We start from the raw sequence: 27581 nt of genomic DNA on the forward strand, positions 1-27581 counted from the left end.
GTCTGGCAGGCTATACAAAACGACAGCTACTTTCCAATCTTCTGCTTCCAATTTTGGTGAGCCTGTGCTAACAGCAGCCTTATTTTCCTGTTCTTAGCTAACAGTAATGCTAGCTGGTGTGGTCTTGTAAAAATATAGCCCATCTGCTTCAAGGTCCCACATGTTGAGCATTTGTTATTAGAGTTATTGTTACCCTTCCATCAGCTCAAACCAATCTGGCCATACTCTGACATCTGCCATCAACAAGCACTGCTCATTGGATATTTTATCTTTTTCCTGTCTTTCTCAGTAAATCCTAGAGATGGTTGTGTGTGAAAATCTCAGCAGTTCAGTCAAGAACTCTCTTGTCATACATTAAACCCTTCAACTACAAAATGAATATACAGTTTTACTTGGCAAGGAAGGCTCTGCTCAAGAGATGCTGCCTGGGTTAGTCAAGCAGCATGCTTTGGCTTTCCAGGTAGCGCATAGCTAGAAACCCCCATATGGATAGATACATATATGACAATGCATATTGAATGCAATAAATTTAGTTCACAAGCAATTAATCCACAGTACCATCTAAATATAAGGGTGCAACAAGCTTTGTGCTATAAAGGAGGAGGCTGGGGGTTAGTCTTTGCCAGCAGCAGTGTGGTGCTTCAGCATTAATGCAAGCAGGGTTTAGTGAGAAGTATGTCAGATTTAAATAGAGAGAAAGAGCTGTGGTTGTGGGAGCTGGGAGGCAATAATTGGGATCAGTTTGCCATCAGCTGATCACAGCTGGGCGTATGACTACTGTGTCCTGCATGAACTAACGCTAAGCTTCATTTTGTGAAATACTCCAACCAGCATATCTGAGACCAGCGATCATGGCACACTCAAGTCACTTAAATCACCTTTCTCCCCCACTGATGCTGGGTTTAAAGTTGTCTTGACCATTTCTACACACCTTAATGCATTAGTTCCTGCCATGTGATTGCTGATTAGATATTTGTGTTGATGAACAGTTGAACAGGTATACCTAATAAAGTGGTTGGTGAGTCTGTATTTTTTCAGTGAATTTTTTTTTGGTTAAATAACTGAATGATGCTTTGAATACTAGATGTCTCTTCTGTTGCACCTATACACATGTAGTAAAAGTAGATCTCATTGAGGAAATGTAACAAATTATTTCATTTCTTTAAATAATTTTTAATATTTTCCTCTAAACTCTTACAGCAAGGTGGAGTTTTGTCCCTGATTGACTGCACTCTAATAGAGGAACCAGATGCCAGTGATGAGGAGTGTAAGTTTACTACATCAATGCATAAATGTTTTCACATTCTGCTGTCACTCACACAGCTTTTATTGGCCCACTTAAGCCCTTCAACACTCATGGAGGTTAATTACGTGTCAGGTGATAAGTGTCAGAAATGACTTCTCTTTAATATCAGAGGCTCACCCCTTTAAATGTCAGTGTTTCACCTTTTGACATTAAAGGCTTGTAATGTTTTTCTAAAGATTCGTTTAGCTAAGAAATACATGCAAACAAGCAGAGAGAATACCACATGCATGTGCACACGTCTTCAACACACAACTTTACACGTAAGCCTCAGGGGTGTGAAGAATAGAGATAGAAGGGTCATTTAATTAACCCTCTATGCATGTGAGTGTGTGCACATATCATGTGATTTTCCCAACATTTTTACAACTTTCATTGTCATATAAAAGACTTCAGTACTGCAGCACTGTGAACAGCACTTTACTTCCCTGTCTTACAGCTAAAGCAGGTGGTCAGGTTTTTGGCCAGTTGGACTTCAAACTAGTGGTTGAGCCGTCAGACTCGCCTTCATTCACGGTGGTGTTACTGGCACCGTCGCGTCAAGAGAAGGCAGCATGGACCAGTGATATTAGCCAGGTAATACTCAAAGTCACACCAACACTCACCCAGACAAACACTGAACAACAAGAGCCTCCAAATACAGAGAGAAGTCTCCTCCGGGTATTGAGAAGGCTTAGTGATAGGTAAACACAGACACGGGTGCAGTTCCCAGGAGGCGTGTGCAATTCACTGCCTCAGTGCTTCACAAACACAGTCCCACTATACAAGCATATCACCCATAATTTTTCTCAGACAGAAAGAAAAAAGACAACACTGACAGTTATCTGTGGATTTTTTACTCATCAATCACACTAATTGTTCAAATTAAAAGGAAGTGCCAGATAAAGAAAGACTACTAGAAAGACTGTTTCAAAATAATTCAAGGTGTTTTCCGTCTTGAATTTTTTATTTGATTTTTTATGTTGTTGCAGGCTCTCCTTATTGTGTGTTTTAATTTCTAGACCACTGTCGAGGCTGCTTTTACAGATTGGCAATCCCAGTTCAATTTTTCGTCACTATTTTGTAATCTTTTGCGTCTTTTTATCAAAACAGGTCTGTGATTGGATTTTTGAATTTTTACTAGTAGTCCCTCCCCTGTTTGAAAAACTGATCCTTCCCAGAGATAGTATAGGACTCATGCAGTACCAACTTTTCCTTTCACATTTGTTTGACTGAAATCAGAGGTTGTCTTCTTCTCAGAAAAAGTAGTTGGGTGCAATACCTACCTGCAAACTCAGAATCAGTTAACTAGCCAAGTATGAAGGCACAAACCATGAATTTGACTTCAGTTTTCATGTGCAGGCAAACAAACTGGCATACTTCACATACAATGTAAATATACAGGATACTAACAGTTTTTTACAATATAAAAAACAGCAGCAGTTGTAGAAAGGAGATACCTGTGCATATCTGTGACAATATTTGGGTTAGTTTGGGCGTACAGCTCTACTAGTGAAGTTGTGACAATGGCACAACTTAAGTTTAAACTTAACTAGTTACAATGTAGGCTGTTGTGTGGACTTTACACCATAACTGAAGACAGGACTTACATATTGCTCGTGCATCAGTCTGCAGGTGGCTACAGTATACCATAAGTCAATGGTGAAGTACAGGGGTCAGCAAATATGTTTGGCCTTGGGCTAAAATTTTCCCCAAGCCCTAGATGGTGGGCCAGAATTTAATCAAAGATTAATTTATGGAGTTGATTTATTTTTTAAAAAATGGGATGAACTGATACCACATTGTTTCAGGCCAAGTACAAGTACTTCCTTTGAGTGCTCACTAATACAGAGCACAAATATGAACACTTACTTTTAGTTCTTTAAATTATCTTAGAAGTTTATTTAATTTTCATCAGATACTCCTCATCCCTCCTCCTGACCATTTAGTGGTTCATGATTTGCAGTGTGCTCTACTTTTGTCAACCTAATTCATGTCAAAAATATCCCCAAAGTGTGGACATGGCTCCGACTCTGCTAATGTGTTCAAATATTGAGAGGCAAATATCATGCTGTAAACTAAGGTAGAGAACAGTACCTGCAGTGTTTTATGGGCACCAATACAAGAATACAACTGGAAATTGCACCAGTCTGTTTCAGTGTCAAATGCACATCTCCCTCTCCTGCTGGTGCACCAGATGCTGTCTGCAGTGCTACCTGCGCCCTGTTTAAATGTGTGAATGTTTATGACTATCACTGATTATCATTGCTTTAAAAAACAAACAAACAAACAAATAAAACAAATAAATATATAAAAGCCACTGTGAAAGTAACACTGCAGGCCAGAAATCTTTGGCGGGCCAGCTTTTGCCTGAGGGCAGTCATTTGGTGTGGTATTCACATAATCACAGAGGATGTGGACTGGCGTATGATGTTGTAATTATTTAAACATGTGAAGAGGCTGAATTTTTAAACAATGTCTATCAATAATAAAAATCATGTTTTACATGCACAGTGGATTATTCTGTACTTAAGAAGCACAATGATGTTTGACAATAATGTTCAACTGAGATATCAGTGCATTCATTTCTGTAGGTCATACAAACACTTCAAATTTACTTATTTGTGATGATTATTTTTTACTTTCCCTTACATTGAGAATATAGCCTTTGAAGTCAGATGTGCATTCACTGATAAATGATCATAATATAAAGTAGTACTAATTTATTTCATGCCAGTTAAATAATCTGGGTAAAGAGGAGTCTGTTGCTTTGAAAAAATGAAAATAGTCCTGATTTTCCTCCTCTCAAACCATCATTCTTAAATTTTCCTGTCTCATATCTTATCTTTTCTCTGTATCTCTTTAGTGTATAGATAATATTCGCTGTAATGGCTTGATGACCAGTGTGTTTGAGGAGAACTCCAAAGTCACGGTGCCTCATATGATCAAGTAAGTTTGATTGTGAAGAGAAAACCCATCTCTTCGTGCCAGTTTTGCAAAACATGACTTTGAAAAGTAGTATATTTGGTTGAAGTGTTCTAGCTGTGTTGATGTATGGTATATTGTTAGGCTATTTGTTTATATTTTGCTTGTTATATTTCTTTATTTTATGCTCAGTCAGCTTAAACGTACTTTTTGGTATCAGTTCTTGTTATTATCCCTCTTCTTTGGAGTATATTGATTTTTCTCATTTCTCTCTTTTACTTTCTTTTGTATTTTTGCTGAGCTATTCTCATAATCTTTTCCTTGCTTCGCAGCCCAACAGTCACCCATGCTTGGTTGTGTGTTTGTGTATGTGTGTACTTGTGTACCCATCAGATCCGATGTGCGTCTCCATAAAGATGATGTTGACATTTGCTTCAGCAAGACGCTCAACTCCTGCAAGGTCCCCCAGATCCGCTACGCCAGTGTGGAGCGGCTGCTGGAGAGGCTGACCGACCTGCGCTTCCTCTCCATTGACTTCCTCAACACCTTCCTGCACACATACAGGATCTTCACCACTGCCACAGTCGTCATGGACAAGCTGGCTGACATCTACAAGAAGCCCTTTTCATCCATACCTATCAGGTCATCACACTACAAGCCATACACATGCAAACACAAAAAAGGGGTATGCACAGACAAATTTAACAAACTTGAGCATCTGTCTGGGTTTGTATGTAAATACTGTAAGGATGTGTACTTGTATTAAATGGATACAGAGCGGTTTTATAAGCCTCCCTCTCATCCAGGTCAGTATTTTGGACTTAGCATGCAGTTCCAACTTCTGTCCATAAGGCTGAATACATTCTGGCTGACACACCGTAGCCCATGTGCTAAAGTCCAGCAGAACAGATGCTTCAAAAACTTTTTTGGCCCTGCTGTAGGAAAATAATGTTTTTCAGATGAAGAAGTTCTGTATCTTATTTTTTTCATACTCAGGGACCTGAGCAGATAGTTTCTCAGCTCGAAAAGTTCTTGCTAGCCAAAGGGCAGCTGTGTGTGTGAAGCTCAGCTCACCATGACCTGAGGATGTCTTCACTGGGAGAACAGACATCATAGACCAGAGGGATATATGTGGAACAGTGTTGGGCTGGGGTGAAGTTCTTTTACTTGAAACTATTTTCAAAAAAGAAATTCTTCATCTTCATCTCCACTGACAGCACTCTATAAAGAGCAACAGCCTATCCACACTTCGACATGTTGTAAAGTTAAGCTTAATTATCCCCTTCGTCTGGTGTTGACTCTGCTGACTTCATTCGGAAGCCAGAGTCTGAGCAGCTTGGCTGCAGTACTGACACCCTACCCCTTCGACTACCCAAATCACACATTTAAATTCTGCCTCAACTTTATTACTATCCCGGAGGAAATTAGATCTTATATTAGATGACTCACAGGTACAGAGGACACATTTCTCAGATTTTACAGTCCAAAGCAAGTCAGGTTCTCAACACCCCAACCTGTTTTCAAATCTTACAGTCAAGATTTGTTTGTAGTTCAAGGACCCTTGAATTTTTTAAAAAGATCCTTATCCAAATGGTTTTAAAGTCCTGTCTTGTTTTTTCCGCTATTTTTTCAGAGAGGAGGAACCTTCCATTTAAGTTTCACCCCTGCCTATTTAACCTTGCAAAGCTGATGGATACGCCCGTATCCGAGTTTCTCACTGGTGAATCCATCTTGCAAAGCTCCCATCTGAACTGTTTGGGCCGGGTTAGAAATTGACAGGACCAACCAGTGTCGAAGGGCAGTGCTTTAGGGCGCGGCAGAGTCGTGACGTAAGCAAGCAGCAACAAGAGGCCGGTACAATTGGCGAAAGAGATTAGCGTGGATGCTGCTGAAGCCCCAGTCTTATCAGAACTTGACGACATTTCTTTGTTAAAAGAAGAACAAAGAACAGCATTGATTTGTTTTCTTTTCAAAAACGACAAAAGTCGTGTACTGACATGTCTGCAGTCGCCATGGTTTGCGGTGTTATGCAGCTCTCTTTAGATAAGAGTTTACTCCTTTGGTAGGGGCTCAGCTCGGTGGTGGCTGCGTCACGTGTTTTGTTGCTCTGATTGGCCCATAAAGATGTGACAGACAGAACATTCATCCAATCACCCTCTGAGTTTTTTTTCAAAGGCTCAGCCCTTTGATGGATGTGTGAAACAAATCCATCTGGCGTGCCAGGTTACTGCCTGTTAGGACTCTGATCACACTGTCATTAACACACACAACCACATTATAGCACAAACACCGCTGACCTTTAGACATCTCACTGCATTGTTAACACTGTTATTTTCTGCTACCATTCATTTGTCAGTGTACTAGAGATTGATCATATGCTGCTGTTCTCATGCTTGCACTCTGCCTCCCTCTTTATTTTCAAGCACCTTTTCTTTTTTTGAGACAGTTTCCTGCTTTTTATTATCTTTTTCTGTCTGTCTCATATTCTATTTTCATGCCTTGCTCCAACCACAGCACCCCTCCATGTAACCATTTCTCTGTCATCTATCCATCCCCTGTCTCTTCATGTCCCCTCCATCTACAGGGCACAGTACCATTCATTTGATCGTCTGTCCATCTCATCCATCTGTCCTGACTACAGTTTGAAGATCAAGAAGATAGCCATGGACCAGTCCAAGTAACCAACTCTTCTCTCTCTGTCCACCCTTTTACTATCTCTTACCTTTTCCTGCCTGGTCTTCTTCTCCTCTGCTCTTGGTCCGGCAAATCACCAATGCATGAGTGCCTCTTTACTTCAACTGTTTCTACCTTTGGATGAACATACAACTCACATACATCTTTCAGGTTTATACCGTGTTAGGTTTGCTGTTTTTCCACTCCGTAACCTCATCAATCCACACACTGTCTTTCCTCTTGAGAGCTTTTTAAAAAATCCTCTTTAGTATCCCTCCTCTTCTCCGCTGCTTGCCTGAGAGTTCTTCAGCATTCTCCTTTCTGCTTTTTCAAGTACCCTTCCTTCCTTTTCACCCTTCATTTTTCCACCTCCTTATTTCAACTGTGATGCAATTTGTTTTTCTATTTCCTGCTGAATTATAGGCCTGTATGAATAAATGATGGCTTTGTTTGTCTATGCATGATTACTCATCCAAAGATGTAGCTTTCCAGGTATATCTCTTTAAGCAATGCTATCATGAAAATGTTGACCACAATGCTTGTTGATTAAAGGTTCTGCACTTTTATTGCCTATTTACAGCATTAAAATGAGGCAAACATCGAGAGAAAAACCTTTTATTTGAAAGTCTAAGTTGCTTTAAAATTTAAGGGTGTGTAAATGGATTCATGTTTACAATCCCTAAACAGTCTTAGGTCAGTTTGAAGACTTTTAAGAACATGAAAACATTTTTGGACATTTCAGCAAAACTATGACAAGAAGACATGATAAGCAGGGAATTTAGAGAGCTAAAAAGTAAGGCTTTCTCCACTATTAGAGTAGCTTATTCTTGATCTCAGTTTAGGTTTAGCTTCCTGTCAACCACACTTCAAAAAAATAACATCTTTTTACTTTGAAAACAGCAGGTATAGTCTGACACCAGTTTCCCTCCAGATACAGTGCCTATAAAAAGTAGTCATCCCCTTGGATGGTTTACCCTTTTATTTATCTTATAAATCAATCATGGTCAATAGATTTGGGCTTTATTGACAAAAAAAAGATACTTTACAAAAAAAAAAAAAATCATTAATGTCAAAGTGAACACAGATTTCTACAAAGTCATGCCAAGTAATATGTAGTGTACAATAAGTGCATAAATATTTACCATCTTTAAAGTGACTAATTCAAGTGAAATAGGAATCGCCTGAGTGAAGTGAATATGTCTCAAGTGGTTATAGTATGAAGGGACCCCTGTCTGGAACATCCAGTCACCGGTTAATCAGTATCCCTGGCTGCCATTACATCATGAAGACAAAAGAACACTCAGATCAACTTAGAGAAAAAGTTATTGACAAATGTCAGGGGATGGATACAAAAGAAATGTCCAAGGCACTGATCATCCCCTGGAGTTCATTTAAATCCATCATTAAGAAATGGAAGGCATATAGCACATGTGTAAACTGCCTACACCAGGCTGCCCTCACAAACTGAGTGACTCTGCAAAAGGAGACTAATGAGAGAGACCACCAAGACACCTGTGACCACACTGAAGGAGTTACAAGCTTCAGCAGCTGAGATGGGAGGGACTCTGCATACAACAGCTGCTGCCGAGGTTCTTCACCAGTCAAAGCTTTATGGGAGAGTGGCACAGAGAAAGCCACTGTTGACAAACACTCATATTAAATCTTGACTAGAGTTCACCATAAGTCATGTGGGCGACTCCATGGTCAGGTAGAAAAAAGGTTCTTTGGTCTGATGAGACCAAAATAGTGCTTTTTGGTCAAACACTGCATATCACCACAATGTGACAAACTATAGGAAAATCCTGGAGGACAGTCTTATTCAGGCTGCAAGAGAACTATGGCTTTAGAACAGCAAGACAATCAGCCAAAGCATACAGCGATCGCTGCAAGGAAATGGTTTAAAGATAACAAGGTGAATGTTCTGGAGTAGCTGACTCAAAGCCCAGATCAATCCAATAGAGTTTTGCTGGACTTGCAAAGGGCTATTCGTGCTTGATCCCTGTGAATCCTGGCAGAGCTTGAGCAGTTTTGCAAAGAATTATGGAGTAAAATTGCAGTGTCCAGATTTGCAAACCTGATTGAAACCTATCCACACAGACTCAGTGCTGTGATTTCTGACAAAGGTGCAACTTCTAAATATTTACTTGAAGGGGATGGATATTTATGCAGTGACTTATTTACATTACATATTTTATGTAATTGACATTACTTTGCAGAAATACATTTTAACTTTGACATTAAAAAAGTTTATTTTGTAAAGAAAAAAAGCCAAATTATATTGACCAAGAATGATTTATAAAATCAACAAAAGTGTAAAACCAAAGACCTGTTCGGGATTTTTTAGTACGTGTATTTCCAAATTGACAATTCAATTCTGACTCCTTTTGTAAGATCTGCTTCAGCAGGACAAAATTAAGCAACTAAATTTTCCTTTTGCTCACCAGATAGTTGCTTTCTTTGCATTTTCACAGTTAACCTGAAATAAACTTCAATGCTTGCATATTCTTTGGAGTCTTTGTATAGGTTTGCAAGAGTACAATTCATCCTATATATTAACAAACAACTGTTAAAACATTAAATCTTTTGCTACCTTTATCCCCACTACATATTGTTTTTAAACTGGGTATCCATACCTACTATTATCTAAACTTCCTGCACTGTTCCTCTGATGCAGATACAAACATACTCAAATTACAGCTGTTAGCCAGGGTGCAGGAGTACAAACACAACACCATAAAACTGAGCCAGTGTTGTAATGCTTTTGGACTGCTCTGTGTGAGCCCACTCATTATTAGTCACTCTGGCTAACTAAATTAGCTAAATACCACAGATTTAACCCTGAATGCCTTTAGGTTGTGTCTAATGTGAAATCTGAAATCCTTCTCTTTGACTCTTTTCTACCCTTTTTCTCGTCTCTTTGAGATCTTGAAACACAGCATGCATCTTTGTGCTGACCCAAGACTTTTACGACAAAACTGTCAGACAAAGATTACCATTGACCCGATTACATCAAAAACACACAGACAGGAGCTCTTGTTTTGAGCTGCTGCAATTTCATATTTTCCTCTTCGTCCTTTTCTCATTTCCCCTCAACTCTCTCTTGTGTTTTAAAAATATCCACTTGTTTTTCTAACATATTGCATTTCTCCCCTTACAGATCCCTTGAGCTTTTCTTTGCCACCAATCAGAACAACAGAGGTGGCGAGCACATCAACGACAAATCTCCTCGTCTCTGCCGCAAGTTCTCCTCTCCACCTCCCCTGTCCATCCCGTCTCGCACTTCCTCACCAGTCCGAACACGAAAGCTCTCCCTCCACTCTCCCATCACTGGCAGGGTGGGAGGCCTCGACCTGACCAGTCCCGTGTCAAACTCTAGCACTAACAACAGCACCTCCCAGTCTGCTGCCAGTAGCCCCACATCAGCTCACACCCCCCAAACCCCCACGCCTCAGACCCCGACTCCTACCACCAACTCTCCTCCTCCTCCCTCTTCTACCTCTCCTCCACTAAACAACTCCAAAACGCCACAAGAACAGGCCCCTTCCATTCCCACATCCCCGGACCAGAGTCCCTACTCCATGACTGAGGGTGAGGAAGTGCCAAGGATGGACCCCTTCTGTGGCAAACTGAGACGCAGCATTCGCAGAAGTAAGTGATGTTTGAGATGGATCTGCGTTTTTGTTGCTGTAACCCTGAGCTTCACAAACTTTTCATGGACAAATCTTAATACATTTAAGGACAAAATCTTAAATCTCTAAACACGACTAGCAATGATAAAAAAGATGAAATCAGGAATGATGGAACCCACTGTCTGTAGTCAATGACTTTACCTAGTTTTTTGATGAGAAAAAGAGTGAATGTAACATCATGATTGACATCTCTGGGGACAAATATGACTCCTGCAGTGTTCTTATTAAATTTCGGTCAGACAGCTCTTGTTTAAATGGTTGAAATGTTTATTGCAGCAAGAGACCATAGTTTGTGTTTGGCACCTAGGCTTCAACCTCGTGACTCCAGGTTGATAGCAAGAGTACAGTACTGACACCGGCAGAGCTGGCAATAACAGAGCAGAGGGAGAGACCAGAAATCTAGCAGCTTTAATTGTCCACTAACTGGGAGGATGTTTGTCAGGTGATTGGATAATGATCCATATAAAGAGTGAAGTCAGTGCAGCTTGAGTTGTCAGCCTGAACTAACTCACTGGCATCACTCCATTAGTGGAATATACTGTGTTTATCTATTTATCTTTAATGATACAAACATAGAAATGTAGCTGCTTTGTACCTTTACCAAACAATGATACCTTTTTCTCCTGACTTGAGATGCACAGGTTATGAAAATCTGGGCTGATACAAATGTTTATCATAACAATTTGACTGATGTCTACACTGTTATTGATATTTTTTCCTTAACTTATTTTGGTGTAAAACTCTCAGTGTACCAACATAGTATCTTATATTTGACCAGTGTGGGGGGTGAAGTGATCAGTTAGAGTAATGTACTGTGTTACAATTCAAGTAATACATTATTAGTTAAATCTTTCATAAAAATCATCTGTTACTATTTCATTTTTCTTCTATTGTGCAAAAAAAGAGGGAAAGTAAAAAGGAAGCACCACAAAGCATCAGCAATAGGGTTGGGAATTACAGGGTACCTCATGATACGATACACGATACATGGTCCATGATACTGATATTATCAAGACACAGCGATACTGCAAGAATCGATATATTGCAAGAAAATTGTATGACGATACATTAGAAAATATGTCTATCTAGAGAATACAAAATAGTTGTTAAAAGGTCAAGTGCAGGATTTCTCAATTTATTCACTGCAATTTAGTGTCAGATTGACACAGACTGAGCTGAAGCACTGAAATAAAGTGCATAGTCTATACAGTGTATATGTATATATATATATATATATATAACTACTATGTAATTTTTAAGTCAATGTGGAATATAACAAAACAGATTTAAGCTATTTAAAAAAATATGTAGTCCTGCATCAACTTGCATTTTAACTATCTTTGTGCAGTCTGAAGATGAGGAATTTTCCCATTTGCTGCCGTAAATTAAAATACTGTTGGGATTTTTTTTTTTTTTTAAAGAAAAGGGGAGTAGAGTAAATGTACTCCAATCTCTTATATTTCACGTTAAATCAGTTTTTATGTCATCACGTAACGACCAGGTGTTTGTGGAGGGAGACTATGGGAGACGAGCTGATCGTCACGTCCAGCTTTAAGGACTGATGGACTGTGTTTTGCGGAGGGCATGATGTGACAGGCCAGTGGGATGTTTTTAATCATATTATGGAAGCCTCCATTCTTAAAGGGATGCTTCAACATTTTGGCAAATTCGCCCATTGCCATAATTCCTATAGTCTTAGTAATAGGTTCGTTACCTTTAGTTGTCGGTGCAAGCTATTTTTAGATCAGCGCTGCCGAGATCAGACCTGCTGTGCTAACTCAACGTAAGCAGACGGTATTTCCAGCTTTCCCTCATCAAACTCATCAAATACACAATCCAACAACTCCAAAACGCTCTTGTGGACAAGTTGTGACCTGTACATTCACCACGCTATGCAATGATAATGTATAATTATGTAACATTATGACACATGAAGCAAATACTTAGAACTATTTCTTGAGTAAACCACTGGGCGGAGTGACACAGTGCAGCAGCCATGCCTGGAGTGTAGTTCCGGCTTTGCATTTAGCTTTAAAACATCTCCATCTCCTAATGTTCCATGATTATTTCATAGTGTGGTGAATGTACAGTATACTTTTATGTCATAATCTAATCAAATATTTTTTATACAAAAGAGAAGGTGTTGACATGTTATGGTTGTGACAGAAGCAGTGTCCAAAAATATGAACAAGTTTAAGAGAAAATAGCAAACTTACAGGAGCTTGAGTGATCTTGAAGCATGCAGTAGAGCTTAAGGTTTGAAAATGGGGTCTTCAGGAATGTAGTTGACCTTGTAGTTGCCTGATTTTATTGCTTTTTATAACTATCTGACGTTGTAGTTTTTAATACATATTACAATGTACTCTTTTATGTGGTAAAGATATTATTCAATTAAATTATTACTTTTTGTTTTTTTAATCAAGTTGAAATGATTATCTCCTATCCGTGGACAACTGATTTTGTAGGCAATGGGCCAGCATATATTCATTAAATTAATACAAAATAAAAATAAACCTATAAAAGAACCTTACATATGTGTAAAGGATCCCCTGATTATAACCTTGATTCTTTTTATTCCTGTTTTTTTTTTTAAATTTCAAACAGAATTAGCACTTTTCTTAGTGGGAATATTTTTGCCAAAGTTTCAAGAATCGGTGAGCTGTGTTGCTAGCTTAGTGAGCTAGTGAGATGGCAGAGAGGACAAAATGACACTTTGGATTATCCCCATTTTGATGCATTTTGGATGAAAGGGACAAAAACAGCATCATGATTTTCTTTGATTAGCTGTGCAGCCAATTAAACACGAGTATTATGTATTTGGTAACACAGACGTACTTTAATGCATTAGTTTTAGCAGTAGGTAATGCAGTAATCTAACCAGTTACAATTTAAAGCAACGGTACTCAACACTGCATTGGATGAACATAAATCAGAGTTTGTTGAACTGGTCTCTTCTTCTGCAAAGTAGAAAAATGTCTTACTTGATTCCGAAGCTATATATAGTAGATACCAGTAAAAAAAATGATTGAACACAACATATAAACATAATTGAAATGTATTCTTTCCATATTTTTGGACAATGGACGATGTTGGTCAGCTGGGTTGAGATCCGCTGATACGATGTTAAACAGATGCAGCCGTGCATCCCTACTATTGACTCTTCCTTGTAGACACCTCTGCAGTACTGATTCAAGTTGAGCAAATTAACTACTAAAGGCCATAATAAACAACATTTTCCATGAATGTCAAATAGCTCTCAAACCAAATAAAGAAGTGTTGTTCTTGCTTCCCACTTTACCAAATTTCCATATCACAGTAGTAAAAATGTTTTATGGTTAGTGCAAGTCCTACTGTTGCAAGATTTGTTTTTATCAATGTCACATACAAAGAGTTACACCATATAGCATATTTTCTTTAGGTTACAGTAGCAGTTTTAAACTTGAACTTCTTAACTAGGATTAGCATATAGAGCCATTTAGGTTGTTGTAGGTATAGTTTTTCTGACTTAGATGGAGCCTTGTTGTTGACATATTTTGTCCCTCTAAGATCAACATATAAAACCTCATTGGCAGACTAAATTACTCATAAAGAGCTGGAGGTCACTCATCAAATGACACAGCGTGAAATGTTCCTTGTAAGAGCAGAACAGATGCCTGGTGGGACTTCATTATCTCCTTGTGTTTGTGTGCTTGAGTCAGCGAAGCAGACTTCCCACTGCTCAGGCTTGGATCTTCTAATAGCAGTGTTAAAAAGGCCTCTCAGACTGGAGAGAGATAGCGTCACGGCATCTGAGGCAGCACACCAAGGACAAGCTACAGTTAGACCCTAATTAGCATTTGCTCACATATACAAAAGGTGTGTGTATGAATGTGTGCGAGAGCGAGTGCATGTGTGACAGCTGCTAACTGCTCTCTAGGACACAAAGAGCCATCAGCACTTAAACCTTATAGCTATTCTCACCTCCTCCACATTCAGACTTTCTGTTTCTTTTGCTCTTAGTAAGACGACATATATATGTGTTGGAATGAATCTGTGTAAGATCTGTACATCTCCCTGACATGCCATTTGAACTTTTTCTTCGCCATATTGTAAATGGCAAATTTCTAGTGCTATTTTAAAATGTTGGAGTCATCTGATGAGGTAGTTAATCTGTAAATCACATCCACATGAACTGAATTTTGAAAACAAAAAATCATCATTTTTAGAGCTAAGCACAAGGGTATATACCAGTAGGATGTCTCCAGTGGGATTCCATGTTATCAGTTTCTGTAATGGTATTTATTGGGATCAGGGCAAAATATAGACAGGTGGGAGGCTTTTGTCTGTATTATGAGAGGATAGCTGAAGAGAGACCAGAAGTATGGGGAGATAGAGAGGGGAAGTCACCAAAAAGCCGAGACCAGTAACTGATCCTGCGGCCAGTGCTTTTAGGACTCTAGCCTCATTAGATGGGCGCCTGCTCTACCCACGGAGCTAAACCAGTGCCCACATACAAGCAATTTAACTTGTTATTTGGCAAAAATCAATAATCAAAGTAGAATAAAGAAGTAAAAGGCACTGAAAACAGTAGTACTCCCACTGTCAAGGAACTTAAAGGGATAGTTCTGCAGTTTCTTGTGCATCAAAACAGAAATTCAGATGCTTAATATTATTGGCATGGTAGTGGTGTCTGTGGGTGTTAGCTTAAAATATAAATTATTAGCCTATCAGCAGATATATCAATTTATGACGATATTTACAACCCATATATGTTGGCTGTAAAAATCAACACATATCTGATTTAAATATGTATAACATAATAATTACATACATGATATAAGTACACCTCCTTAAACTTTAAACTTTTAGGTCTTAACTAAATTTATATATCGTAGTGATTTTAGTGTTGGCAGAAAATGAATTTTTGAAAATTTCCATATTGGATATTGTGCAAAAATCCGATACTCTTCATCCCAAGCTAATACAGGTGCATCTAAAAAAATTGAATACCATGAAAAAGTTCATTTTTTCCTGTGATTTGATTTAAGAAGTGACACCTCCATGGAGCCAATCAGTCTGTGGCACTGCTGGGGTGCTTTTAAGCCCAGGGTGCTTTGATAGTAGCCTTCAATTTGTCTATATTGTTGAATCTGGTGTCACTCATCTTTCTCTTAACATTTCCCCATTTCTCCATGAGGTTAAGGTCAGAGCAGCTGGCTGGCCAATCAAACATAGTAATACCATGGTGAGTAAACCAGTTTTTGGTAGTTTTGGCTTCACAGTGGACGGGTACCAAGTCCTGCTGAAAAAGGAAATCAGAATCTCCATAAAGCTTGTCAGCAGATAGAAGCATGAAGTGCTCTATGATCTAACCCTGGTAGATGGCTGACAGCGTCGACACTGGAATTGATAAAGTCAATGCAGAAACTTCACTTTGGATTCTGTGCCTCTCTGATCTTCCCCCAGATTTCTGGACCTTGGTTTTCAGATAAGATTCAAAATTTACTTTCATCTGAAAACAGGTCTTGGAACCACTGAGCAATAGTCTATTTTTTTTTTCTCCTTAGCTCAGGTGCTTATGGCATCTGTGGTTCAGGACTGGCTCAAAGCTACGAACACAACACTTTGTAGGCCATTTCCTAGACACGTCTGTGTGAGGTTGACTCCAGCCTTAGTCAGCTCTATGTGAAGCTCCCCTAAGTTCTTAAATCTGCTTTGATTAACATTAATCAAAACAGCCTCTGAGAACAGCCTGCCTTTTCAGTAGTGACCTTCTGTGGCTTACCCTTCTTATGGAGGGTGCCAATGATTGTCTTCAGGACATTTGTCAAATCAGCAGTCTCCTCCATGATTGCAGTTGTGTTACTTAACCAGAGTGAGAGAATGACAGCTCAGGAAACCTTTCACAATATTCTAATAATTTGAGATTTGGATTTTTGATTTTTGTGTGCTATAAACTGTAATCATCAACATTAAATCAACAAAAGTCTTGAAATGTTTTACTTTATATGAGATGGATCTTGAAGATATGGAAATCTTACTTTCTAGAGTAAAAAAAGAACTTCTACATGATATTCTAATTCTTTGAGGTGCACCTGTATACCTTTACAGACCTGTCTCAGTGGTCCTTTCATTATGTCGGAATACATTTAAGTGTCATGGTGCATATCCAAATGCCAAATACATTTTGCTTTGAAAGAAATCAAGCATGTTGTCAGTAAACTTGGCATTATATAAATCAGATTTTTAGTTATCACTGCAGCCAACCATGGTGCGTTTAAACATTTATTTAAATATAAATTTTATCTCATACACAAACTTATAATGTATAGAGTTCAAATTAACTCTTATAGTTAGATACGGATTAAACTGAAGGATCTGTGCATGTCTGTGAACTTAGGTAAACTTCTCCTCTCCAGTGAGGCAGCAACTGTAATGGCCACCACCATGACTATAGCCATTATCATCTTCATCGCTTTTCTTCTTCTTCTTCTCTTCCTCCTGTCTAGCTGTGTTGGAGTCTGTGTCATTGGAAAAAATCATTCCAGAGTCTCCTCAGACCAGTGAAGCAGGAGACATGTCTCCATGTCGCTCGCCTTCTACACCTCGGCACCTCCGCTACAGACAGCCTGGAGGTACCAGTGTGTGTTTTTTGTGGTTATGACTCAGAACTAAGCCACAGTGTCATAGCCACAGGTCCACGCGGTGGGCAGTGCTGTGCCCACTGACGGGCCACTTAGCAGAGCAGGGCAAAGACGTCTGACCCAAGAGGCTGACACGTTAAGTACAGCAGAACAATAGAGCTTGAGTCCAGACCAGATCAGTCAAAGCATGACATAAGTGGTTCTGTGAGAGAGTTTCTGTGTGTGACTGTGTGTTTCAATTATTTCAGTGATGGATGTGGGCCTAGGCAGATAGACTGCCTGACTAAAGTTCACCCTTCCCATGGGACACCCATTTTCTCTGACAAAACATGGAGGGTAGGAAGCTCAAACGCTGATGTAACGTTGTACTATCAGATGTTTTTAGGGTTTGAAAATGGTGCAAACATAAAGAATCTGAAATTCCCTTTTCATTTCAGTGCTTCTTGATTGATTTAGCAATTAAAATGCCACAGAGAGTGAATATCAGGAGGGATATGGAGCAGTTTTTCAAGTTAAAAATGAAAATGGTGAAAATCATTTAATATTGTAAATGTTGAAATTAAAGCAGTTTTTACTAACATGACCCCCTTACTGGCTCAGAATTATAGCTTTTGTTCCTTCTTGTTGATGAGCGTTTAGCTGTTTCTCTATTGTCTTCAAAGATCATAGTTACTTGGCTCCTTTCCTTCATCAAATTAAATCTATTGTTGTCACTAATGGTAATTGTTTGTGTGTCTGCAGTCCAGTCGGGGGAGAATTCACGCTGCTCAGTCTCTCCTGCTTCAGCCTTTGCCATCGCCACAGCAGCAGCAGGACATGGCACAACACCAGGTAAGTACACATACACAAACAGTTGCAATCAAAATATTCAACCCCCATTGAAAATCAGGTTTATTGTGAAAATTTAGACTTACTGCTGTTTGCATTGAAGAAATCAAAAGAAAAGAATTAAAGTAGCACAACACAACTAATGCTTTAAATGGTTTCACCAAATCCAACTGAAAATGCAACTTATAATGACTTCTCCAGTCTCAAAATTATTTAATCCCTGAACAGAATCCCTCACAACAGCTCAAATATGCAAAACCAGTGTTGCTGCACCAGGTTTTCTTGAGCGGGAACACATGAAATACCTGAACTGTGGGGGTTTGTTGAGTGTCACGTTTGACTGCATTTTAGAAATATGGCAAGTCAAAAGAATGGTCCAAAAAGTTAAGAGAAGAGATCATTGCCCTTCACAAACAAGGAACAGGATACAAAAAGATAGAAAAGGCACTGAATGTTCCCAGAGACACTGTTGGAAGCATAGTTTTGTAGCGATAGGAAATATCATGAATAAATAAATGTTTATTATCCTTGTTATAATAGGGGCACCAGCCAGGTTATTCTGGGAATTTAATATAGAATACCCACATTAAATCTTAAAATTATATAGATTCTCAACACATTTACCCTTGCTAGCTATCTACACCGAAACCAGGAGTTCGAGAAGCAGAGCATTCAAACTTCTTAAATTAAGATATTTTTGCAGATAAAGTGTCTAACTTTTATCTAAAATTCCATTCGCCGCACCATTATCAATTTTATATTTGAAAAAGACTTTGTTGAAACCCTTTAAAAATGGCTTTGGGAAAGAATATTTTCCAGACTTTAATTTGGGTAGATAGAAACCAATATGTTTCAAAAGCCTGACTTTCATACTGAAGTTGATTCAGTTGTAATTCCATCCTCATGTTCTCTTCTAATCAAAATTAAAAGACTTTTAGTGCAGCCTTTCTTTGATTTCATCCCTGCTACTCAACTCCCAGCCACTAATGAATCTTGGTTTCTTGTGTTAAGTTTTTAACATCACATAACTTTAACATTTTCTCTTTTAATGTTTCCTGCAGTGTTTACTAACTCTGAAAGAACTTGTGATAAAGATTTCATCATCCGCCGCGCTGCGACTAACAGAGTTCTCAACGTGCTGCGGCACTGGGTCTCCAAGCACTCACAGGTCTGTTTGCACCCACCTGGGTGCCCGTTTGTGTGTGTGGTCTCTCTCTGTTTTGTGCTGAGGTGATCAGGTCTGTGGCCTCATTAAAGCAGGTGTCAGAGGCGTCTCTTTCTGCTCCGCTGCTCTTACTTGAACATGTAAACAGCCGCACATTCACAAACACTCTGAATGTTGTTGCTACCTACCTACTCTTGTGCTAAGCAGCCAGAGTTGCCTCTAATGAATTGACTATCACTGTAATTGCTTGGCTCCCTGCTTGGAGGTCTAACTGCATCGATCTGTTTCACATATTTTTCTCCAATAAAACAAAATGCTTTGACGACAGCCCAACTGTAGTCAGCGTATTAACATAGGGCATGGAGCACAGATACCTCTTATACTGCTAAACCCACTTACATTTGTCATTGTGTGGCAAAAGAAAGAAGAGCTTGTTAAAAGTCACCTTTGACCAAAGACTGAAACGAGGAGAAGGCAAAAGTGGAGGATTAAGGAAAATGTGGAAATGTTATGTATCAAAAACATGGAGAAATATTGCAGTAGTATCACACAGTTGATGAGGTATTTTAGCCTTTATTGATGTTACTGAGTTAAACACAACCTTTGCAATATGGTCCACTTTACTGAACAGTAAGACAGCCGTTTTGAAAGTAAATGAAACTTATCCATTACACCACCTTACAGTGAACCAGTCTGCAAACGCTGTCCGATTCTAAGAGCTGGAATATGCACAGTCTTAAGATGCTGCACATCTACGCGTAAAAATAAATTGCAGCCAATCTCTGTCCAGTCTCACTCCTAGAGATGGGACTTAAGGCTCCTTTTAGAGATGTGGATCATTTGGCCGAGTTCAGTATTAAGAGCTGGTCCTGCATCTCCCAAGCAGCTCTTCTTTCATCCCATGTTTTGTTCATTTTGTTTATTTGCTTAATAGATTGTTACAGTTTCCTTTAAAAGCAAGTTTTAGACAAAATGAGGGAGGAGCTGTTCAGCTCAGTATAAAACATGGCACAGAGGGGGGCTGCTCAGTGTGACTTATGTGTAAGAATTGGAAAACAAAGTTGGATGCTCTTTGAGCACAGGGGTAAATAATGCCCAAACTAAGGGTCTACTTTAAAGAATTTCCTTCCTCATTATTGACATTTTTTCATGTTTGGAGTGCCTGTTTTTGTCTTTAGATTGGGTAAAACATGGCACATTTTGTGTTTATTTATTATTACCACTGTTGCACAGTAAATGGCTATTCTTTCAACCAATCAGCGGGCTGTTGTGAGTTTAGCTGCACTCTTTAGGGCCGGAATTTTACACCTTGTACCCCAACAGAAGAGTGCCAAAAATAAGGATAGTCCAGCTTTGTTATTTTAGTAGCCTTCCAAACTTTTAATAGTTGAAAAGCAAATAAGTGCACACTGTACTTAACTGGATTCTGAACTGAATATCTTGGTGGAATGCTGAGATGTCTACCAGTTAAAAAGGTAAAAAATAAACACCATCATAGATGATTTTTCATCATGAGAAATATCATAATCATTGCCTTAAACGATGACAGAGGATTCCAGGTTGATATTTTTGTGAGGAAATGTTGGAGCGTCAGTCTGTAAGAGAAATACTTGATTTTGGTTTCATTCAATTTTTTGGTCATTGTTATGTTCACTCCAGAACTTTGTTCAGTGGTGGAAGCTGGAAACAAAAAAATCAAACTTTGTGGTCTAGAGTTTTGGATGTTTACTATTTTTTTGTCCTTCTTGTGCGTTTGTGTTCAGGACTTTGAAATGAATGGGGATCTGAAGATGTCTGTGATTTGTCTCCTGGAGGAGGTGCTCAGAGATCCGGACCTCCTGCCTCAGGAGAGAAAAGCTACTGCCAACATACTAAGGTACCCTACACAGATGTGTACATAAACATACCATGTTTGATACAATTTTATATTATTCAGTCAAAACTGTCTGTATAACATGGTCTTGTTTTTGCTTCTTTTTGATGAAAGAAACTGTATTGTTCTTTTTCAGGTTTAGTTCAGCTCATTTGTTGTGCTCTGTTTACTCTGTTAATTTACTTTTATCTCTCTGTTGTTCATTTTTGTTTTATGTTCTATTTTCAATTTGTCATAATTAACTTGATTTTATTCTAAATTGTAATATTCACTTCTGTATTTCTTATTCTGTTAAATTTAGTTTTTTAATCTAAACATTTGCGATCTTCTGTTTTATTGTAGCGCATTCTCTTCTTTCTTTTATTCTACATTAGTGCCCTTTCTCAGGACGAGCAGGAAGATGCCCAGCTGAGAATAGAGGATATCTTACAGATGGTGAGAAAACAGCAGCACATTAAATCACCTGTTAGCTTTTTTAGTGAGTACTTACAAACACAGTAATGGCTTTATGGTGAAACAGTCAATGTGCTGTTGGTTTGGTCAGGGGAGTTGTAATGTGAGATCTAGATCTTTCGCAGCATAATGTCACCCTCTTGCTTACAGTTTGTGGAGGGATACAGGTTGAGATTTTAATTGGGATAATTTTGTGGTTGACCTGGTTAAAGCACCCTGGAGTACTTAAACACTAATAAACACCTCCCTATAAATACTTTATTAATTCATTCTAAAGTTTAACCTCAATCCCCAAAGATGAAAATAAGGAGACATAAGTGTGCATGCCTAAACACACCGTATTTGCCAGGTGGCTCTCAAACAAAACAACAACAATGATGAGTATAGATGTGCTGCTCAGCTCTGTCTAACTCTGTTGCTTACTTTTAGCTTTGAACTGAATAAAAAATCAACCCATTAAGGTGTATTCAAAAAACTTGGTACAATACAATACCATACACTTGGTTGTCACTTTGAGGAAACTTGTCTTAGACTCAAAGTGCTGCAACCAAAAAGCATAACTGACTTTTACTTACCATGCACCTTAGCAGTCATTGACTTAGCTCTGTCGTTCTTGTGGTCTTCCACTTCATGGCTGAGTTGCTGTTGTTCCTAAATGGTTCTGCCTTCTACTAATATCACCTACTGCTGAATGTGGAATATCCAGCAGGGATGAAATTTCACATACTGTCTCATTGTAAAGGCGGCATCCATCACAGTACCACACTTGAAGTCCCTGAGCCCTTCAGAACAACCCATTTTGTACTACAAATGTTTGCAAATGGAGGCTGCATGGCTAGGTGCTTGATTTATACACCTGTGGCAACAAGTCTGATTGAAACACCTGACTTCAATAATTAACAGGTGTGATCAAACACTTTTGTCCATATATACAGTACATATAGCTGCCACCACAGTGATGAAGTCTCCGTCTGAACACACAGTTCTCTCCTCCATGAAGAGAAGAAGAAAACTGTTTCACTGACAAAGATAGTCTAGGGAGGAAAGTCAACTGCCATAAAACATTACAACCATAGTCAGTCTCCTTATTAAATATTTAATAATCTTGCTATTTAATGTTGTGGTATGACATGACGATTTGTTTGCTCATCTGTACAAAATTGTGTTTGCAGGCCGACTGTCCGAAAGCCGAGTGTTTTGAGTCTCTTTCTGCGATGGAGCTGGCTGAGCAGATCACCCTGCTGGATCATATTGTCTTCAGGAGCATTCCTTATGAGTCAGTCCTCCCATCACGCTCTCACACTGAGATCTGCATCAGGACAAACAAACTAAATCACCTTTATGGATACAGCTCATTATGAGACTAGATAAAGCACACCATTTACCTCAGCAGCTCCACAGAAATAGCCTTTATCTCTGAAAGCCATCAGTTTAAAAGCCTCATTATTCATCCTCTTGATATCGAACTTTCATCAACCTTTAAGAGAAAGCATTGTTATGTACTGAGCTGCTGGAAAGAAACATGGTTCTCATTTAGATCAGCTTTAAATAACTTTTTGAATCATATGTTCATAACTCAGGGTTTTGCGCTCATTTTTTCTTAATTATGTAATGGATTTATGGGCTAATTTGCTCATGCACAAGAACTAACATACAAATGTCTTTACTAGTAAAGCAATTTTAGCCAAACATGAATTGCTTTTAATACATGTAGAGGCTCACATAAGAAATTAATATATTTAACAAAACAAACAAAAATTGAAGAGCATAGCACCCTAACATTTATAAGCTGACTGCCAGCGGATTGAATTATCATCTCCCAACTTTCTCAACCAATCACAGCTCCTTCTCACTGATCCTTGCTACACTAGTGTTTATCACACTGCTGGTAAAGCTTTGCCTCCATCACCCCAGCTTCCACTCTGGTAGACTAAGCTTTTGTTGCAGCCTTGTTGAGTTTTTTCAGCACTGCGCTTCCTGAATAGTCATAGCCTGCTCATTTGCTAACCCAGGGAGAATACACTGAGCAGAGCCCTCATCGCCAAGCAAAAATGTGCATCCATTTTGCAAAATTGGCAAGAGTGTTCCTGACTGAATTTTTATCTTTTAAGAGAATTGTACTTAATTTAAGTGTGTAAGATCTCATTTACCTGGTTCTTCCTGTCTCAGAGAGTTCTTGGGCCAGGGCTGGATGAAGGTTGACAAGACAGAAAGAACACCATATATTATGAAAACTAGCCAACACTTTAATGATGTAAGTTTTTTTCATTGTCTTTAAACATGTGTTTTAATATCTGACCTATGTGTGGATGTCCTGTGTCCTTCTACAGTAAACATCCACTTTCTTTTCCTCCTGTAGATGAGTAATCTGGTGGCGTCACAGATTATGACCCACACTGATGTGGGCTCGAGGGCCAGCTCTATAGAGAAGTGGGTGGCTGTGGCTGACATCTGCCGCTGTCTCAACAACTACAACGGTGTTCTGGAGATTACATCTGCACTCAACCGCAGCGCCATCTACCGCCTAAAGAAGACCTGGGCTAAAGTCAGCAAACAGGTTCAGTAATAACTGAAAATAATACATCTCGGCATTAAAAAAATGTTACACTCAGCACAAGTTTTCAACAAGATTTTTAGTCAGAACAGCAAGAATGCTGAGGATTAGATTGATTTGTATCCTCTTGGTAGAATCAATGTGATTAGAGCATTCAGAGGAAGGTAATATTGAGAGGCATTTACCTGAAATGTCCAGGATCTACTCTTGGCTAAATTCTGAAGCAGACTAAATCGATTAAAGCCATTATCATCCAATCACCAGACAGTCTGTCTCTCCACCATGGAGTGATCTCTGCTCAGGACCAAAGGAGATTTGATTATTTTGTTCTCTTACAATCATCAGTTATAGAGAGCAAGTCAGTCGTGAGTTGAAGCTGTGTTTTTTTTTTTTTTTTGTAAGATGCGTTTCGTAATATACATTTGAAATGACTGAGAATGTGTTTTTTTGATCTTGTCTAGACTAAAGCCCTGATGGACAAACTGCAGAAGACCGTGTCCTCTGAGGGGAGGTTTAAAAATCTGAGGGAGACCCTGAAAAAGTGAAGCATTGCAGATATAAAACATTTGATAATTAAGCTGATAACTTTGTTAACCTTATGTGGATTTTTGCATCCCTTTTCCCTACTAGCTGCAACCCTCCATGTGTGCCATACCTGGGAATGTACCTAACAGACTTGGCCTTTATCGAGGAGGGAACTCCCAATTTTACAGAGGAGGGTCTTGTTAATTTCTCCAAAATGAGGATGGTAGGCACATACATCAATCAAGTGATGCACAAATGATACATGTTTACAGTTCTTCCTTTTCTAAACAAAATTCTCTCTCTTTTTTTTTTTTTTTTTTTTAGATATCTCACATCATCAGAGAGATCCGGCAGTTCCAGCAGACTCCGTACCGAATAGAGCATCAAGCCAAGGTATTTTCTTTAAACTCACTGGATTTTCTTCTTCTAAAATACCTTGTAGAGCAGTGGCTCTCAACTGTTCTAGCTTAAGGGCTCACCTCCACCTTTATGTTGACAAATCGCAACTGAAATTCTTAAAAATTTTCAATTTAAGACAATAAATGATGGTGTGGTTCTGCACTGATATAGTACAAAACATCACTTCTTAATGCCTTTATAACTCACATTAGTCTCACCTGTCCTAAAAGACTGCTAAACTGGTTGGCTTTACTGGCGGCACAAAGTCATATTTGACACTTCTCTTGTCTTTAATTGTGGAGAGCATAAACTACTTCTCTTAGGGCTCATTCATGCTCTACACATGCATGAAAATAGATCAGTGTGTTTTAAACTCTACAACAGTCATTGCTCTCATACTTGCATGCACCTGTGATGATTGAGTCAACATTGAAAAATAATCCACTAGAGGTCGCCGTCTCTCAGGGGGCTACTTTGAAGCTGCTCTGTCCATCCCATAGATTGAAGAAAGAACCCTCCATCGTCAACTCACTCATTAGCCTATATGGCAATTGAAAACTCAGTTAAGTTCCACCTTATTTTCAGATGACTCTGTTGTGCTTTGCTATTCTGGGTTGAACTGTTGGCTACACCGCTCAACACTGTCCCCACGATTAGTGGTTATATTGCCACGTTTGGTCCATATCCATAACCTTTGAGAGAACTGACAAAAATGGAAGAAATTAACGCAGAGTACGGACAGAATGATCCATCTGTATTCGTATGTGGTTCAAATGTAGAGCATGGAGTTTTTATCCCAACTTTTCTTACTCCAAAAAACACATCAACAACCCACTACAAAAGGCTCCACAGCCAACTTTTAGGTCGTGACCCACCAGTTGCAAACCATGGCTGTAGAGCAAGAGCAAATACAATTTATTTAAATAGCAATTAAAAGAAAAATGTTGACAAATTTGTTTTATTTACACAAAGAGAGAGGCAAAAATACAGCCACAAAAAATACTAGGGATGTACACAATTAACCGGCTAAATGATCAGAGTTGGATCCCCTTGTTGTTGACACCAGAATTATGAGTCCATTAAACTAATTATTGAAGTTTTTATTGGTTCAGGCTCACAATCTCAAATCAAACACTCCATTTAAACTGTAAAGCAGCCATCTACTGCTAGTAGCCAATGTGGTTGTTCTTAAATATGACTGCCTACTGCAAAAAATAAAAATAAAAAATACAATTTAAGCAAATAAAAACAACTACAAATGAATAGCACAGACAGCATGTCATGGGAACAGCACAGTGTAGCAATTCATTTATTTTTGCTGTAGACTGAAAACATTTGGGTTTGACATAAAAATTGAATATGAGACAAGAGATTAACATTTGAGTTTTTATCTCCAGGTATTTACATCTAGATCTGATACACAACTTAACATACAACCCATTTTTCATGTGAGAAAAAGTTTTTGAACATGTGATTTGTTGCCCAGGTGTTTCCTGTTACATTGGTTATTTAAACAATAAATAACACTGAATATCTACGCTCAGTTACAGATTTGGGTTTAACCTGTGCAGATTGCATTTATAGTTAGAGGTGTAACCAACATGAAAACCAGAGGGCTGTTTAAGGGTGAAATACAAGTGGTTGTGAAGCTGAGAGAAGATGGAAAATTGATCAGAACTATTACACAAACATTGGCCAAAGCCAGTACAACCATTTGGAATGTCCTGAAGAGGAAAGAAACAACTGGTGTACAAAGTAACAGACGTCATACGGGTAAACCAAGGAAAACAGCAGCTGTTGATGACAAAAAACATTATGAGAGCTGTAAAGAAATACCCTAAAACAATTGTCAGTGACATCAGCAACAACCTCCAGAGGACAGGAGTGAAGGTATCACCGTCTACTGTTCACAGAAGACTTAACGAACTAAAGTACAGAGGCTACACCAGAAGATGTCTCTGTCAGAAGTGTACAGAAACATATTGTCTGCCAGTTTAAGAAAGATCATCATCATGCAGCAAGATAATAACCCAAAACACACTACCAAAACAACAAAGGAGTTCATCCGGGGCAAGAAATGGAAGGTTTTAGACTGGCCAAGTCAATCTCCAGACTTGAACCCCATAGAGCATTTTTCCTGCTAAAGAGGATACTGAAAGGAGTAACCCCTCAATACAAACAAGTGAAAAAGGCTGCAATGAAAGCCTGGAAAAGCATCACAAAAGAAGAATGCAAACGTTTGGGGATGTCAGTGGGTCACAGGCTTGATGCAGTTGTTACAAGCAAAGGATCTGCAACTAAATATTAAGTCTTGTTCTCTTTAATCTATTTTAAGGCTGTACCTTCCAATACTTTTGCTTAACTAAAAATGTGGTGTTCCATAACAAATAATGCTATATTCTAAGTTGTGTATCAGATCCAGATGTAACTGTCTGAAAATAAAAGCTGATATGTTGATCTCTAGTCTCATATTCATCTTTTGATGTCCGCAGAAATAAAGGAATTGGCCTCACTGTTCCAGTACTTTTGGGGGGGAGTGTAAAATCAAAGCACTGAATAATGATATTCAGCTCATGAATGTGGATGCTGACA

At 38.8% G+C, this 27581-nt stretch overlaps 1 protein-coding gene across 3 annotated transcripts in view; it reads left to right on the plus strand.

Moving 5' to 3' along the window:
* The window catches only part of rasgrf2b (Ras protein-specific guanine nucleotide-releasing factor 2b), a 76329-nt gene that overhangs the window by 46519 nt on the left and 2229 nt on the right, over positions 1-27581 (plus strand). The window contains exons 12-28 of one of the 3 annotated variants that reach the window (XM_041786682.1): positions 1201-1267; positions 1743-1879; positions 4149-4231; positions 4601-4849; positions 6792-6884; positions 10038-10528; positions 17058-17183; positions 17934-18023; positions 19082-19188; positions 20949-21061; positions 21433-21493; positions 22684-22787; positions 23681-23765; positions 23871-24068; positions 24527-24606; positions 24696-24813; positions 24915-24983. In XM_041786682.1, coding sequence (XP_041642616.1) covers positions 1201-1267; positions 1743-1879; positions 4149-4231; positions 4601-4849; positions 6792-6884; positions 10038-10528; positions 17058-17183; positions 17934-18023; positions 19082-19188; positions 20949-21061; positions 21433-21493; positions 22684-22787; positions 23681-23765; positions 23871-24068; positions 24527-24606; positions 24696-24813; positions 24915-24983 — 2271 coding nt within the window. The remainder of the gene's footprint in view (positions 1-1200; positions 1268-1742; positions 1880-4148; positions 4232-4600; positions 4850-6791; positions 6885-10037; positions 10529-17057; positions 17184-17933; positions 18024-19081; positions 19189-20948; positions 21062-21432; positions 21494-22683; positions 22788-23680; positions 23766-23870; positions 24069-24526; positions 24607-24695; positions 24814-24914; positions 24984-27581) is intronic. The other 2 variants (XM_041786684.1, XM_041786683.1) reach the window with 2 other exon arrangements.

Source organism: Cheilinus undulatus, linkage group 5 (genome assembly GCF_018320785.1).
Source record: "Cheilinus undulatus linkage group 5, ASM1832078v1, whole genome shotgun sequence".
NCBI classification, from domain to species: Eukaryota; Metazoa; Chordata; class Actinopteri; order Labriformes; family Labridae; genus Cheilinus; species Cheilinus undulatus.